This window comes from Podarcis raffonei, chromosome 2, assembly GCF_027172205.1.
Source record: "Podarcis raffonei isolate rPodRaf1 chromosome 2, rPodRaf1.pri, whole genome shotgun sequence".
NCBI lineage: Eukaryota > Metazoa > Chordata > Lepidosauria > Squamata > Lacertidae > Podarcis > Podarcis raffonei.
In genome coordinates this window covers 99,874,608-99,891,374 of record NC_070603.1, presented here as the reverse complement: position 1 = coordinate 99,891,374, position 16,767 = coordinate 99,874,608, and the positions used below count along the sequence as shown (strand labels likewise).

Genomic DNA, 16,767 nt, shown 5'->3' with positions numbered 1-16,767 from the left:
TTTATCAACACAAGCCTGAGATGAGTTTCTCTTGCCTTGCCACTAATGCTTGAAATGTGTTGCGTGTGCCTGCAAATTCTCCTTTTGCTCACAGTTCATATTTTTACAAACCTTCATCTTGAGACATCCTCTCATTCTATAGCAGTTCTTCTGCAAAACAAAACAAAACAAAGCCAATAATTTAGCAGTTTCTTTCAAAAGTATTCCCATATATTGTGAGGGTGTTAGAACAATATTTCTGATTGCTCTTCATAGCAAGTGAACTTTCAGCCCAGTTTAAGAGGTAACATGTCATTGTCTGGGAGCAAACGTAGGCTTTGTAGGGAGGCTTAGAATAAGTGTTGGATCTTTCATGGAAGAGGGTGAAGGGGAGCTCCAAGCTGGGAGCAAACTGGTGAAGAAGATACAGTGGAACCTCAGTTGTTGAACATAACTTGTTCCGGAAGACAGTTCAACTTCTGAAACGTTCGACAATCGAGGCGCAATGGGTGGTTGGCAATGTCAATGGAGAAAATGGAGAAACGATCCTTGGAAGCCATTCGTCTTCCGAGGCACGTTCAAAAACAGAAGCATTCACTTGTGGGTTTTTGGCATTCGGCTTCCAAATCATTCGGGTTCCAAGACACTCGAAAATTGAGATTCCACTTCATAGGGTGAGAGAGACTGAGAGAAAGCTGAGAAGGGCATGCTATATAACACTATTGATGGTGGCAAAATGGCACACTGCCAAATCCCCCAGTCGCTTTTGCCCATAAGATTGGCCCATGGTGACAGAGAGAGGTGTTAGCAAAACCACCTAAAAACTTTACTTATCAATGATAATGAAAGTACAACCCTCTGCCTATTTGCTCTTAAACAAGTTCCACTTTAGCTCAGTGGGACTTGTTCTCTAGTTAATCATGTTTAGGATGGACTGCATATTAAAAAGCAGTTCTGCAAATTCCACTCACGTAGCAATGTGGCATTTTCTCTTAACCCCATTCACCCACCCAACAATAATCGCAGACCCGAATCTAAACAGAAACCATTGATATTATAAATGGGCGTTTATTAAAGTCACTTCAATGCCATTTGTTAGGACACTTCCAATATTTTTACAATGTACTTTGTCAATGTACAACATTGTACCAAAATTTTCTAATAAATAAATAACTTTGTACACAAAAGTAATACTTCCTCTTTCACAATGCCTCTCAGAAGCAGCAGATTCACATATTTAGTGGAAGTAACAATATTATTTAAACAGTTAACAGTATGCAAAAATACAATATTTTTCAAAATGTCAGCGTGGCAAGTGTGCTTTGCATTTCCGATGATGATACCTCCCCCCCACTCTTGCATCTCTCTATCAACTTAGCCTTTATCAGCCTACCTCTTCTTAGAAAACATATAATGTATTCCCTTTCTGTACCACCAAGAGGGAAAATGCAGTCTGATTCCCACCTCCATTGGCTACTCTTCTCCTTTTAAATTCACTGACTAGCTACAAGTTGGCACTTCACATAATTAGCCACCTACCAGAAAGTGCAAGTGAATCTACCATCAGGAAGTGATAGAGACAGGTAGCTGGCTAAGTTATGCATTGCTTCAAAACGGCCAGCTTCAGCTAAAAAAAGCAGATGGCAAAACTCGTCTCAAGTCTTTTGTTTTTGTTACCTTTCTCCTTACACTCCTGGGTTTTGAAGGTCCTTGCTTGACAAACCCATCATCTCCTCCAGATGGGCTGGGTGGGAAGTAGGACCTCTCTTATTGGAGGTGCAAAATAGCCAGATGTTTGCAGGCACTACCCAGGCTTTAAGAGAGCAGCGTGTGTGTCACTGGCTTTTCCATTTCGTGGAAAGCCCACAACACGCACAAAACTATATATAGTAAAATACCCACAGTAGCCATACCACAAACATCTAGTTGCTGCCTCTGGAGCTGCAGTAGAATAGGGTAATCTAAGTAGAATGAAGCAACGTCAACAGAGGGGTGAGGAGCAACTTGCATGTTAATCTGGCCTTGCAACGCCACCTTCAATGGTATTTGTTGTTGAAAGATGCTGGTGAAAGAAAATAACGCAATGCCTTCTTTAGAACTGGGAACAATCTGAGCAAGGGAACACCGGAACCAATCCAAAGACTCTGTATGTTTAGAGCTAGCTGAAGCCCACACTTGTCTCCTGCCCCATAGGCAGAATTGGGCCCAGAATCCTTACGTAAGCGCCTACAATAATCTAAATGGTCTTGCTTCCCACGTTTGCTCCTCTGAAACTGGCCTTCAAGTCATGGCTACGAATAATAAAAAAGAGAAAACACAAAATGTCATTCTGCCCCTCTCCGTCTTAAGTCACAACCTAAATGTAACTTTATATTAGCAGAGCCTGAACTACAGAACTTGGGGGTGGAGAGGAGAAATTTTATTCACCCAGGTGAATAAGCATCAGGAGAAGCAGCAGCACTTCTACAGACAAAAAGAACGCTCTCTATATTTAAGTTTTGAGTAGAACTTTTTCCTGTGTGTTCACATTGTTTTTCTGTGTTTACTTTTTAATAGTGCTTTAGGTAAATGACAGCTCTCAAAGCAGTGTTACTTTAAAAATGAAAGCAGTAGCCTAGTGTGGTTGCATCCTTTAAAAAAAATTTAAAAATGCCCTGGAGGACCTAAAAAAAGATGATTCAAAATTCAGAGAAGTTTCTTTAAAAGCAAAAAGAGCAACTAGCTAAAAAATCTAGATTCAAAGCCAGAATCCAGAAAAAGAAAACTGGGTCTTTGTGTGCAAACGGATTATTCTGTGTGTCAGATTACTGCGTAAGAAAGCAACCAGGCCTTTTGAAATATCCATAGACCGTGCTAAAATGCCAGAAGGAAAAAAAATTGTAGCTTTCAGAGCAAAATATGGTCTGCCAATCAATCCTCTTCTTCCTTATGTTTGTTTTAATGCTGTTCCACTAGTGCAGGCATAGGCAAACTCGGCCTTCCATATGTTTTGGGACTACAATTCCCATCATCCCTGACCACTGGTCCTGTTAGCTAGGGATGATGGGAGTTGTAGTCCCAAAACATTTGGAGGGCAGAGTTTGCCTATGCCTGCCCTAGTGCGATGAACAGTTCGCATTTAGATAGGCACATGAACGTTGCAATCCTGCAGAGGGGAAGGGCTATAGCTTGGCTGCAGAGGATCTGCTTGGCTTATAAGAAGGTCCCAGGTTCCATCCCTGGCATCTTCAGGTAGGGCTGGGAGTGACCCTTTTCTGACGTGCCGGAAAGCCACTCCCAGTCAGTGTAAACAGGACTGAGCTAGGTCTGCCTCAAGTGGGAGGCAGCTGCTTACATTCCTCCAAGGCTGCGTGCATGCTAACATTTGTTTGAAGTCAATGGGATGTGTGTGTCTGTATGTGTGTGCATTCACAACAGGAGCTAGGATGTAGAAAGAACTTGCAGCCCTCTTCTCCCTTCACAAGCCCGATTGCGCGGCATGGGAACCGCGCCAAAGTACATCTGTTTAATAATGGTACCCATACTCTTGTCTAACTTCCTTTTGTTTCAAGGAACGTATTCTTCTTCAAACGTTCCCGGGACACTTTTGCACCACCTCTGCCTAAGCAATACTAAAGCAACAGAGCTCAGTTTAAAACATCCGAGGCAACAATTCTGCACGCTTACCTGGGAGCAAGCCCCACTGAACTCAGTAGGGCTCGCTTCTGAGTAGACGACAGGATTGTGGTGTAAGTGCAATATTTCTAAGGGGATATTTGAACTAGCAAACCAATTCAGCACTTGCTATTAAAAGGGGGGGGGAGAGATTTCACAAACAAGGTCTTGTTCCAGTAAGAAAAATGTATGAGTCTGTTCTTTTTTCACCTAAGGCACCAGAATGATTGGGGAATTTAAAAAAAACAACACAAAACAGAACACAGAAACCTAACAGCAACCTTCTAAGCGAGAAAAACCTTGTATGTTGTCATTGTATAAGTTCACTCAGTTCCATCATGCACCAAGGAATAAAATAACCTCTGTTAAAAGATATAATATATATATATATATATATATTTATATATTTAGATAGATTTTTATATATGAAAACTCTTATGTACAATTTTGTTATCAAATACTTTTCACTTTACACAAGAACCTTTTGCATTTCTGTGCTTTGTAATGCAAGCCAGCGTGTGAGCCACGGATATTTCCAGGAAAGTTCTGACACTATGTACAAGCGGGTGTTGCATTGATAAGACTTCGTTCCCCCACGCAAGCTTGCTTCTTATACCTCATCTTGTTTCCTGTCTTTCTTTTTTTCCCTATTCTTTGAGGAGCTATCAGTTCAGAACTTGAGGTAGAAGTAGCTTAGATAATTTCGTGCAAAGAAAGAAATTCTGTAGATATATATATATATATATATATATATATATATATATATATATATGATGCTCCATTTTAATTTGCACATAGCAGTTTTCCTCAGTCTGTTGCAATCTTTTCAGTGGCTCAATTCGTGAAGGGAGTCGCGTGACCTTGGTAAGTGTCCGTTGGAGAGAAGCGCCTGTTTGGCTTCGCTCTCTGATAGCGATAGTTCAGCAGTTCCTTTCAGATGCCTCAGTGAGCCTTCAGAAGGCAGTAGAAAGCCACAAGGCTCCAAAGATTTCGCTAAAGGCTGTGAAGAACCTGTAAAAATAAAAAATAAAAATCCACTGTTAGCTCTCTCTCACGCGTTCAGTACACGCACCAGCATATTTAGACCTAAACCAAACTTAATTAAAAAGTAATTTTAGTTACAAAAGCCTGTAAATCTCTAGTTTAGACTTTTTGCCTCCACGACTATTTGCATTTGTTGGAAGCAGAGATTCAGCTTCATCTCTTGGCTTTCACGCGATGCAGGATGGTTTGCCAATTTAGAACACGCCCCACAATTCATTGCAAGTGTTTTTGGGAAGCGAGCTCCATTCCAGATTGGATGCAACACAAACACTGGTCGCTAGACTCACCAAGGCCACCATCAGGTCAGAATGCACCCCAGGTTCTTTGGTGACGTTGCAGCGATGCAGCCATTGTCTTCTTATTTTAGGCACTTCTCTCCCATGCCTCTCAACCAGCAATGTCCTGGATGCTCCTCCACCCCGCAAGATTCCAAGCTACAAGACTAGAGTGTCCTGGTTATGTGTCATGCTATATTTCCAGAAAAGGTCCTGTGGAAATATATTTGGGGCTGCTTGCCTGCTGGCCTGTGTGACTCCAGAACCCAGGTTCTGGAACGCGACTCTTAAGGGGATCGTTTGCAAGAGCAATATGGGTGTATAAGAATCAGGGCTAAAGAACCATGCCTGGCTTAGGAGCAAATATACCGTATTTTTCGCTCTATAAGACACACTTTTTCCCTCCTAAAAAGTAAGGGGAAATGTGTGTGCGTCTTATGGAACGAATGCAGGCTGCACAGCTATCCCAGAAGCCAGAAAAGAAAAAGGGATCATTGCTTTCACTGCGCAGCGATCCCTGTTGCTGTTCTGGCTTCTGGGATTTAGAATAATTTTTTTCTTGTTATCCTGATCCAAAAACAAAGTGCGTCTTATGGTCTGGTACGTCTTATAGAGCGAAAAATACGATACATTACATCCATTTTCCAAAACCTTAACAGGCAGGTGCAATTTACTAGAGGAGGAAAAAGAACCTGTGGGCTTTCCAGATGTTTCTGGACACCAGCTCCCATAAATTCTGATTACTGGCCATGCTGACTAGGGCTGGAGTTCAACAACATCTGGAGGGCCACAGGTGTTCCCATCCCTTTACTGGAGCACCTGGAAAAGTATAAATAGAATGGTAAAATTGGAAGAGACAATGAGGGTCACCTGGTCCAACCCCATGCAAAGGAGGAACCTTTTTGCCCAACGTGGGCTTGAACCCACGACCCTGAGATGCCAAGAGTCTCATGCTCTACTGACTGTAGTAGCAGGCATGTTGAAGAGATTAAAACACGCACGCACCTTTGCTGTCCGGCTGAGGTGGTGTGCCTGGGCTAGCAGCTGGCATCCTGTCGTGATTACTGGGGTAGATGGTACTGCTGCCATCTGATTTTCTGCTGCTTGCGCTCCCGTTGCACTTTAGAGGACCTTGGCGGTTAGCAGCAGGTATGCTGTCCTGCCTGCTGCACTCTTTGCTTTTGGAAGCATTTGGAGGCACAGTCTCTGTAGGCAGAGGGCCGTAATCTGGATCCTTGGGGTAAATGGTGACGCTCATGCTGTCGGTGCTCCCGCTGCAATCAGTACACACAACTGGCAAGCTGTAGCCTGGAGGGAGAAAAGGCAGGTTATTATTCTTTTAAAGCAACCATGACTTTGGGGGCAGTGATGCTTCAGACAAAATAGGCAATGGTAGCTTCAATGACTGACTTGTCTTATTATATGCCCTTTTGTTCCTCACTATAGCTAGGATTAGGCATATGCTGTCATTCTGAAAGCTGAGCTTCTTAGGATGCTAAATTATTTTAAACAAAAAGCAAGCCTCTGTCCCTCATGATGGCAAATGCTATGAAGCTACTGCTCTAGTGAAATATCAGAAGCCGGGGGAGTTATTGAGTAAAATTCGCACAGGTCAAACACGGGATCACAATACCCTGAACTTTCTTGCCTCTCCTTTTGAATTACAAAGAATAAGCCACGTATTGCACTTAATTTTCAAAACGTCGCACGTCACAGAACCCAGCTTTTTGTGAAGCAGGATTTGGGTGGCCTTAATGCTAATGCATCATCTCCATCACAGCATAAGAAAGGAAATAAATAGATGCTGATTCAGGAAGTTGGTTCTCTGATGGTCAGATAAAAAACAGTAGAGGAAGGGCATGATGTGAAGCAGGAAAACACCAGTCCTCCACTGGCCTGCTGCTTTTCAACTGCTACTCTTCTTTTGCTGATTTTTTTCCCCTCAAGGGGGAATTAAATATATGTGTTTAGAAGAGAAGGGACTGCATGAGGGGAAACTGGTACACAGGACAAGTCTTAAGCACCTTGCCTCCTACCCACAACTTCTCTGCCCATTTCTGCCATTTTGCTGCTCTTTGTCAATATATAATGCATCTTTGCCAATATATAATGCATGCTTACATTTTGATTTGTTTGCAGTTCAACTGTGACCTATTAATTGTGTACAACCTTGTGTGCTGTTGTGGACAACAAACTTGAGAATTACACTTAAAGAGTTCAGCACAGCCCAAAAGCTGATTATCCTTGCCAAGGAGAAGTGAGTCAATAAAAGGTATTATTGAGCCATTCTGGATTACAGCCTTTACAGAGATTCTCTCATGCCACTATCACTAAAAGGGGCAGGACCCACAAATAGGCATGAGGAATAATCTTATATAGCTCCTTACTCATTTTGGTGAGTAACTCCCTAAACAATTCATGCTCTCTAGATTCTACCCAGCTTTCAGACAAAATAATAATAATATGAAGCTTTCACAGCACAGCTTGCACAGCACAGCACAGTTAAGACAACTGCTACTTATGAATGAAGGTGGCACAAAAATCTAGTTGGAAACCAGGAAAGCTGGGATTTTAAATGAAGTGTGTATATAACTGTTTCAATAAAAAAAATTCTCTGAATGTCTAAGAAAAGGCTGCTTTGATGTGCTTGTGGCCTTTATTAAAGTGAATTTTCCAAAATGCTTTCACAGATTAATAGGTTCCATACCTGTCTTATCTGCGACAAGTGCTCTGTCTGCTACATCATCTCCTTTCCAAACTTCTTTACTGTATCCTAAGCAGAGCTTTGGCTGTCGGTAAACAGGGTGAGAATCGACTTCTGTATCTCGTGCTGCATCAGTCTGGCAAACCCCTGCAACAAAATGACAAAGTGACCAGATGTACAAATGTTTGCAGATAAGAAAGATAAATACATTAGCTGTCCAAATCTATGGAAAGGGAAAACCAGAGGTCCACAAAACCGGAAAGGTCAGTTTGGTGCTGAAACATCTCCATGCACACACAGTGAAAGCTAGTGTAGCCGGGAACATCTGCTCAGGAAGTCATGGTTTGGTCATCTTTTATCTGTAAGCTGAATTATATGTTTATAAAAATCATGGGAGCTCTTTGATGTCTATACTATTACTAATGAAGCTTGTCTTATATGCTCCAACAGTTCTTCATGCAGAAAAGTAGCAGTTTTGAGAAAGGTTTTAAGCCTAGCTCTGCCCTTGATATGTAGCTAGTTCTCTATGTGCAGGAATATTTGTTGTAAGAGAACACCGAAAAAGTCACCTTGCAACCTTCGATCTGAAATGGGACAGTCCAGGAAGGACTTGACTATGTAATTTCAGTGCATGCGCAGATAGTCCCTTAAGACTATAATTCTATACCCGTTTGCCTGAGATTAAATTCAATTAAACTCAGTGGGCTAAGTGGACAGACATATATCATAAGGGTGACAAACTTTTTGCCCTCAAAAAGTGGTTAGACTCCAGCTCCCATCAGCCTCAGTCAGCATGGCCAATGGTCAGGGATGATGGAAGCCATAATCCAGCGAATACTTATAGGGCCTCCCATCCTTGATGTATAGGATTGCGTTATAAGAGAAGCAAAAGGAGTACAGTGTTGCCAGACAGCAGAGTTCCTCCCATACCATTGCTCTGTATGTGTCCATTGGGCTGTTGGCCATTTTCCACCCTGGCCACCGCTTCTTGCCGTTCTGAAAGTGTCCCTTGGGAGGACAGATAGCTTGGCACATCAGGTGGCACAATGGTTTCATCTGGAAATACAGGGAAAGGAGACAAAAGCGAAGGGCCAGCGTTAGAGCACAAGACTGGCATTGAAACTAGGGAAAAGACTAGATCTGGACACTGTGCACTTGGTTACACTCCATCTTAGAACCAGGCTATTCAGGAGCCGTCTGATCAAGTTTGGGAGACTACATAGGAGGACTTCTTTTGCTCTTTGAATGAAAATTTGCCCTTGGTCCTCTTTAGAGTTTTAGTATCTGCAGAGAACAGTATTCTGGAAACATATCTGGTACCCTGGTGCTCCTCCAAATCACTTTTTTGCTCCTGTTAAATCTTCCAGCTGTTCTCTGACAGAACAGATTCTAACATTTCATCACAGGGAATATCTCCAAGCTCCTCAGCCCAATTTTTTTTTAGTCAGCAATATCAACACAAGTTATGTATATGAAACTTGCTCTGTTTTCAGGCATCCCATAGGCATCTGACTAGCCATTGCTGGGAAAAGGATGCTGGTCTGGCGATGCCTTTGGTCTGATTCAGTAAGAGTCTCAGGTTCTTAAGTCACTGAGATATTCCCACTACTTTAGTTCAAAAGAGGGCATGCAGTTAGCTTTACCTGCTGGCTCAATCATGGCCCACAAAAACAGCTGACGAGCCCTCAGCGAATATGTCAGAGAACAAGATGTGTCTCCCTTCAAAACCTAGCAGGGCCGCCTTATGCAGGGATCGTGTTTCAAGAGCTGGAGCCAAAAAGTTTTATTACAGATCATGCAGCCAGCAACTTATTTCTGCTGATTTTATTCTAGAGTGTACCAACACAGTTCTAAAATATGCGCTGTGTGTCATTGTTTCTCAAGTGGTTCCTGGATGGTGCAGCCTTCACTTCTGAGAAGCACCTCCCTTTCGGCTGACAGGCATGGCCTCCAGGAAGAGCTCCCAGAAGGGCCCTGCCCGGCTAGCTGACAGCAACTTTCTGGCAGTGCTTGTATCTGAGTTGTTGCAACACTGCTTTTGAGTTTTCGCTTGAGCAGCTTGTTTCCTTGGTACTATTTCAGGCAGGAACTTGACCGCAGCTGCAGTTGTGCCCCAACTCCAAAAAGTTGGAGGATAAGAACTTTTTTATGTTTTATCGTTTGTGTTTGCTTTTTTGCATTTATGATGCTAATTTTTGTTGGGTGTGCCACCCAGAAACCCAACAGGACTAAGGGAAGTCTGTGCGTGTTTTAATAAATAAACAAACTGGGTGTTCTGGAGGAGAGACACCCAGGAACATTTAGGGAAATGCTGGGCATTTAGCCAAATGACAGGTAAAAAAGTAAAAAATGCTGGCAGTACAAGGGGCTACGTTCTGGGTTTGCAAAATTCCTGGGCAGTACGAAGAGGTGCGAGAACCAGGACCCTGCCTGTAAACCATACAAACGGTGAACAATTCGATCTGGGATACCTGGAAGCACTCTCTGTATCTGCAGTAAAGTAAGCCAGTAAAGTAAGGGACACGGGTGGCGCTGTGGGTAAAACCTCAGTGCCTAGTATCTGTATCTGCAGTAAAGTAAGGGACACGGGTGGTGCTGTGGGTAAAACCTCAGTGCCTAGGACTTGCCGATCGCATGGTCGGCGGTTCGAATCCCCGCGGCGGGGTGAGCTCCCGTCTTTCGGTCCCAGCTCCTGCCCACCTAGCAGTTCGAAAGCACCCCTAAGTGCAAGTAGATAAATAGGTACCGCATTATAGCGGGAAGGTAAATGGCGTTTCCGTGTGCTGCGCTGGTGCTGGCTCGCCAGAGCAGCTTCGTCACGCTGGCCACGTGACCCGGAAGTGTCTCCGGACAGCGCTGGCTCCCGGCCTCTTAAGTGAGATGGGCGCACAACCCTAGAGTCGGACACGACTGGCCCGTACAGGCAGGGGTACCTTTACCTTTAAGCCAGCTATGAATGCTGGTTACGTTACGGGGGCTGCTTCAAAAACTAGCCCCTTTTGATATGTTTCTGGTTACCCAAGAAAAGACTCTGGCCTACCTGTGTTTGTGACACTGTATTCTTCGCTTTTCTTCCTGGTTTGATAGATGATGCACACCCAAACCAGAGACGTCAACACAATGCTGCAGACCACAGCAATAATGATGATCCCAACGGTGGTGCCGTCTTTTCGGCAGCCAAGCAAGGGCAGCACGCTCACTTGGCTGTGCGCCCGTTCGGTCCCAACAGTGTTTGATATCTCACAGGTGTATTTCCCGGCATCTTCCATCACAACGTTCCGGACGATAAGCAGCTGTTTGCCTGGGGTAAAGTGATGCCTTTCAGTGACCAGCAGAGACTGATCGCCCTTCAGCCATGTAATGCGTGGAGGTGGACTTCCTGTCGCTTTGCACTGCAGGACCACAGTTTCGCCCACAGATACAACTCGATCTTCCAGTGGGTGAACCAAGCTTGGAGTCTCTGTAAGGATCCAGAGAGAGAGGTGTCAAGCCTACGGAAAATTCATGCTACGGGCTAAGCCTCTCGACTTCAACAGCACATTTATGAAGCGAAGGCTTCGGACGACACAGTGTTCTTCAAGAAACCTGAACTCACTCAGTTCTGGGCTGCCTTTCTGCCTTTCCTTGCAACAAATAGTAATGGCTGAGGTATACCTCTCAATAAACTCTCCAGGGTAAGGAAAGAGAGTTTCCATTTCCCCCCAATAAATATTCAGCTACAGGTGTATGTGTGCGCATCTAAGTGTATGCAAACATGACAGATTCAAAAAGGCTGCAATAATAGTGCCACAACTCTCTTCCCACCTAGCCCCAAAAGAAAAGCAAGGCACGATACTATAAATCAGCCAGGTTACAAGCCTAACAACAGGGAACTGGCAGTGATAGAGCAGCAGAAACGTCCGAGACTTCTGGTATTGTAACTTTCGGGCTTCTGGCGTATTGATACATGTCTCCAGGGTTCCATATTCCAAGGAAACCAAACTTGTTTTCTGATAAATACTGTCCAAAACCCCCAGGCCACAGCCTACAAATTCTTATAACCCTTCCTTATCACCCTCTGCCCATCCCAAACAGAGTTAACTTGGGTCCTCTCTGCTGTTGCTATCTACGCCCATCCATTATTGACAATGGTGTCTTAAAGCACCACAACTTTGAACTTTCTAAAGGGACATCAGTATAAAATTAATGCATCTGAAATTAATGGCCCAGACTTCCCCTCCCAAAGGAAGCAAATTTCCCTACCTAGCACAGTCAGGGTAGCATTTGCTGACACAGAACCAGCAGAATTCTGAGCAGTGCAGCTGTACATCCCCATATCCTCTATCTTCACGTCCGTGATGAAGAAGACATCATCGTCAGGCATGACATGCATCCGGCGCTCGCGAGCTGCAGGGAAGTCAGTGCCTCCATCTTTCTGCCAAGCAATCTGTGGAGTTGGGTGACCTTCGGCAGCACATTCCAACCGGGCTGTTGTCCCTGTCCGGGCTGCAATGTCATGGGGAGTTTTGAGGAATGATGGCAACACTGTGAGGGACAAGGAGAATTGAGAGTAGCAACGATTCTTGAAGAACAGCAGCCATCATGCTTCCAATGTGAGAATTTAAAATCTATCTAGCGTCGTCATTGGCATCTGTCCGTCTCGAGAGACAATGGAGTGTGCCTTCGGAAATGGAGTCAAACCACCGCGTAGCAGTGCCAAAGAGACCTCCCCGGGGCACAAGCAGTGTGTATGGTGGTCCTAGGCTGCCCAGATGCCCAAACCACCCTCTCAACGTCACTGGTGTAATTCAAAGGAAAGCAGAGCAATAGGTTTGGCACCAGCTTGGCTGCAGGAGTTGCCGGAAGGAGGCGTAAAAAGCGCCATCCAACCATCTTAGGGACTCCGCTCTGGATATGTATAGGGTTTGCCTTTTCTTCTTCCCAAAATATCCTGTAAGGCCATGGAGGTTTAGGATCAGAGTTTTCCTTCTAGATCAGCTGCCTTCCCAGGATGATAAGCCCTGCCTACCCCTCTCTCCCCTCTTCAGCATGTGCAGAAACCACCACCTTGACTGTGGCACCCACTATCGGTCTCATCTGCACAATTCGCCGGAGCCTGTCTTTGCATGCATGGGAAGTCCCTAACTCAAAGAGGGTTTGGGACCCATCGGCTACCTTCCCTTGGTTTAGCTGGCCAGTCAAAACTGCTCCTGGGATGTGGCTACTGTTGCATGCTGACAACTTCTAGGAGTCATGGGTGAGAGCTGAGTGCAGGGTGGGGACCAAAGGTGAACAAACTACCTCCAAAAGGAATATGACATGTAATATTATCACATGTCAGGGAAGGGTGCAAACCGTGGTTTACAGAAGCATCCTGATGCATTTTGAGTCATTGCTCTTCTTCAGGGCCTTAGTTTTTTAAACCCAGGCTGACCTGCCCTTTGGGCATGTGTGCTCTCCCTCTTTTGGTCACCATGCTTTAAAATAAATCTCCAAAATTTTAGATGGTTATGTAATTTTAGCCCCAGCTATGAAACTCCTGCCAACCTAGCAGTTCGAAAGCACATCAAAGTGCAAGTAGATAAATGGCGGGAAGGTAAATGGTGTTTCCGTGCCCTGCTCTGGTTCTCCAGAAGCGGCTTAGTCATGCTGGCCACATGACCCGGAAGCTGTACGCCGGCTCCCTCAGCCGATAAAGCAAGATGAGCGCCGCAACCCCAGAGTCGGCCACGACCGGACCTAACGGTCGGGGTCCCTTTACCTTTATCTTATGAAATTCTTACTCACCATTCACTGTGAGCTGAGCTTTGTGAGAATAGGTAGAACCAAAATGATTGGTGATGATGCACTGGTAGCACCCCTTGTGGTTGAAAGAGACATGGCGCAGATGCAGAATGGTGGTGAACCACACCACACCATCTCTGGTCCGGACATGGGCAAAGTTCTCCATCTCGGCATGGTGCAGAATTTCGTTGTCCTTCTTCCAGGCAAAGGTCATGGGGGAACTACTGCTGCTGACTGCTGAACAGGTGAAGCGGATGCTCTTGCCAAGAACAGCCATTGTAGTTTCCGGCTCAACGATAATTTTGGGCTTGGGGAAATCCTCTGAGAAAAGAAAACAGAATGCCAAAGCATTTTTGGTTTACAAAGATGCCGTGGCCATGGGGCATTCAAATCTCAACACCTTCCCAAGTTTTCCTATGTGGAAGAGCGCTAAGAAAAGCTGCCGTTCATCCAATTCCTGGCGGTGCAATTCAAACGCAGCAAAATGCTCGATACCTACAAATAATACGAGCCTGGGCAGTTGCATATTGAGTGTTTTCCCATTGTAGTCTCATTTTACCGTAATTATAAACTGAACAATTCTCGGGTTTACGGAAACGTGTGATTGCCTGTTTGCAAAAATGAAACAATAGGCAGCACCCAAAATACCAGAAGGAATACCAAAGCAAATATTCCGAATTTAGGGCTGGTGCATAGAATAACCTGGCGTGAGCTAGATATAATACCAAATGGGAGACATATGGCAAAAAGGATTGCCATCAATCCTTTAGGTGAAAGGAGAAACCAGTGCTTTCTACTGACTTACAACTGAACCATCTGGCCAATTTATTTTAGGAAGGGGGCGGGGAAATTCCAAGGTATGCAGATATATATATATATATATATATATATATATATATATATATGCACGCGCCACCTTATTTCCATCTTCCGTCAGCTGGTCCCTGAGAGATGCCCTCCAAGTGCTGTTACCACAGGCTGACAATGTTAATTTGTTAAGAGTTACAGCAACTGTTGCAATTAATGTCACCAGTGACAAGTGCTGACAGGCAGGATAGCATCCTGGCACAAAGACGTCGAAGGAACGGCAGATGTAGCTGGTTGTCACCCTTCCAAGGCAAAGAGGCTTCTGCTCTTGAGGCCTGACATTGAGGGCTATTTGGTTTAGCTGAGTTCCAAGCAGCTTAATTTATTAGTCACACAAAAGGCATCTCTGATTTCAATGTTGAACATTTTCCCCCCACCCAAAAAAACACAGCCATTACCAATGGAATGGAGAAACTCAATGGGCAGATTAAATTTGAATGGGATTCAGTGGCGAAGAAAGAAAGAGGTTTGGAATGCCAACTTATTACATTATTAAAGGCAGCCTGAGAGCAATTCCGAAAGATGGAGAAAGCACATGGTACAGTTTTCTCCTTCCCAAACAGTAGGAGTGTGGACTCCAGCACCCTTCCAAATGTCGTTGGACTACCATCAACTCTAGCTAAGATAGCCAGCACTCAAGAATGATGGGTGTTGCAGTCCAATATTGATAGGAAAGGCTAGTTTTCCCACTCCAGCTGGATTACTTCAGATTACATTTTGTGTGTATGTGTGTGCGTGTGTGTGGAGGAGGGGACAATCCCCCCAAAGGCTGGCATGTCAGAGGGAAAGGCTTTCATCTAGCCTTCTCCATGACATAATCGATGACATGGTATTTTTGTGCATCTGAGTTGGCCCTGTGGGAAGGATACAAAAGAAAATAAGATTACAGAGCTCACAATGACGTCAGCATCCAAATACCTGAATAGGTGTGATAAAGGAAGGTGATTTTAAGATTCACCAACACCAATGGAAGAAAAGCAACAAGCGACTCATGCGAAGGGAGGCAGAAAACTGACATAGGACGTGTTCTCTTTCTTGTTGCCTTCAACCCTAACTGTTAAGAACAGCGGAACAATGGAAGAGACTACTCAGATAATTTGTGGAATCTCCACCCCAGGATTCAGTATTTTTTTTTAAGGCATTGATGGATGAAGACCCACTGAAATGGTTTGACTTGGGGGTCAAGGGAGGCGGGGGAGCCTTCTACTGAAGAGGGACTGGATTGCGTTACTCTCAAAATCCCTCTCTACTTTGTAATTGAATTAACATCAGTTTGGCAAGTCAGGGGCCGATCAGCTATGACATGTAGTAAATGCCACATGCAGACAGGCAAATGGTCAGTACAGTTCAATATAGTAACACTGACTGTAACAGAAGCCTCAGGTGGAGTAGAGAAAAATCCTGCCTGCCCATTCACCCTCTGGCATGTGGTCCCAGCTTATAAGGCTCTCTAAACACTATTTCCGAATGTATCTTCTCCTTCTCTCTCCCAGCTCCCACCAGTTAGAGCAATCCTGGCAGTTGCTGCTGAGCCAGGCATTATGCCAGAACTACGCACATCTGGGTTTGCCAGGGCTGAGAGCATAAGGCTGCCTGTTGCTGAGAAGTGGAGTTCTGTATTAACCCACATTCTCCAACCTGGTTCCCTTCAAATGTTTTCAACCACAACTGCCAGCCTGACCTAGCACAGCCATGCTGTTCTTAGTCCAAAAAGCATGGAGGACACCAGCTTGGGAAAGGCTATGACAGGCCCTTTGATCTTGAGTTTGGGAAGCATAACCATAACCTCTCATTTACGTTCTTATTCATAGCTTGGTTTCCTAATCCGAGTGCTGCTGCTTTCATCAACAGAGAGTGACCTTAACTTCATGCAGTAAACAAGGTGCGGCCACAGCCATTGGTTGCTATGGGTGGGCAGAACTGTAGCATTATCTGAGCTGCTGCCTATGGATTTCCTAATCAGCTTTTAATACACGCACAGCTGGAGGATGAGATCATCCGAGCAGATGAGATGTTCCTGTGTTCTGAGCAGGTGTCTGTATATTTGCGCCTATCTGATTGCAGAGTACAATATGGACATACTCCAACAGGGATGATGAATGGGGCTTTCAACGAAAGTGGAGAGATCCTCCTGAAGCTGCTATTCTCCACGCAAAGCTAGCAATGCCCGACAAATCGCGACAGCTTGAATTCTACATCAATAAACAAGCTGAACAGAGGGGGAAAGTTTTGGGGAGAACCCACGACCCGTTCAGTTTAAGAGGAGGAAAGTATGAACAACTGCAACTTTGGCTGTGGTTCTACGCTTTTAAACTATTCCATTTTAAAAGACAAAAAAACGAAGCACGTGTGTATTCAGCTGTTCTCTATTTGCCATGCTGGTTTGCAATCTTTCCCTGAAGCAGCAGCAGCAGCAGCAGCAATGAAAAGGCTCAGAGAAGGACTATTCAGGAGAAAAGTGTTAACACGACGTCATCTAGC

General features: G+C 44.6%; 1 protein-coding gene across 1 annotated transcript in view; it reads right to left on the bottom strand.

Moving 5' to 3' along the window:
- Positions 1–1,031: 1,031 nt before the first annotated feature.
- Positions 1,032–16,767, bottom strand: part of LRIG1 (leucine rich repeats and immunoglobulin like domains 1) — a 135,594-nt gene continuing 119,858 nt past the window's right edge. The window contains exons 13-19 of the mRNA XM_053378291.1: positions 13,423–13,740; positions 11,899–12,180; positions 10,697–11,116; positions 8,587–8,712; positions 7,660–7,803; positions 5,958–6,260; positions 1,032–4,644 (exon numbers count right to left, since the gene is read on the bottom strand). Coding sequence (XP_053234266.1) covers positions 4,460–4,644; positions 5,958–6,260; positions 7,660–7,803; positions 8,587–8,712; positions 10,697–11,116; positions 11,899–12,180; positions 13,423–13,740 — 1,778 coding nt within the window. The 3' untranslated portion in view covers positions 1,032–4,459. The remainder of the gene's footprint in view (positions 4,645–5,957; positions 6,261–7,659; positions 7,804–8,586; positions 8,713–10,696; positions 11,117–11,898; positions 12,181–13,422; positions 13,741–16,767) is intronic.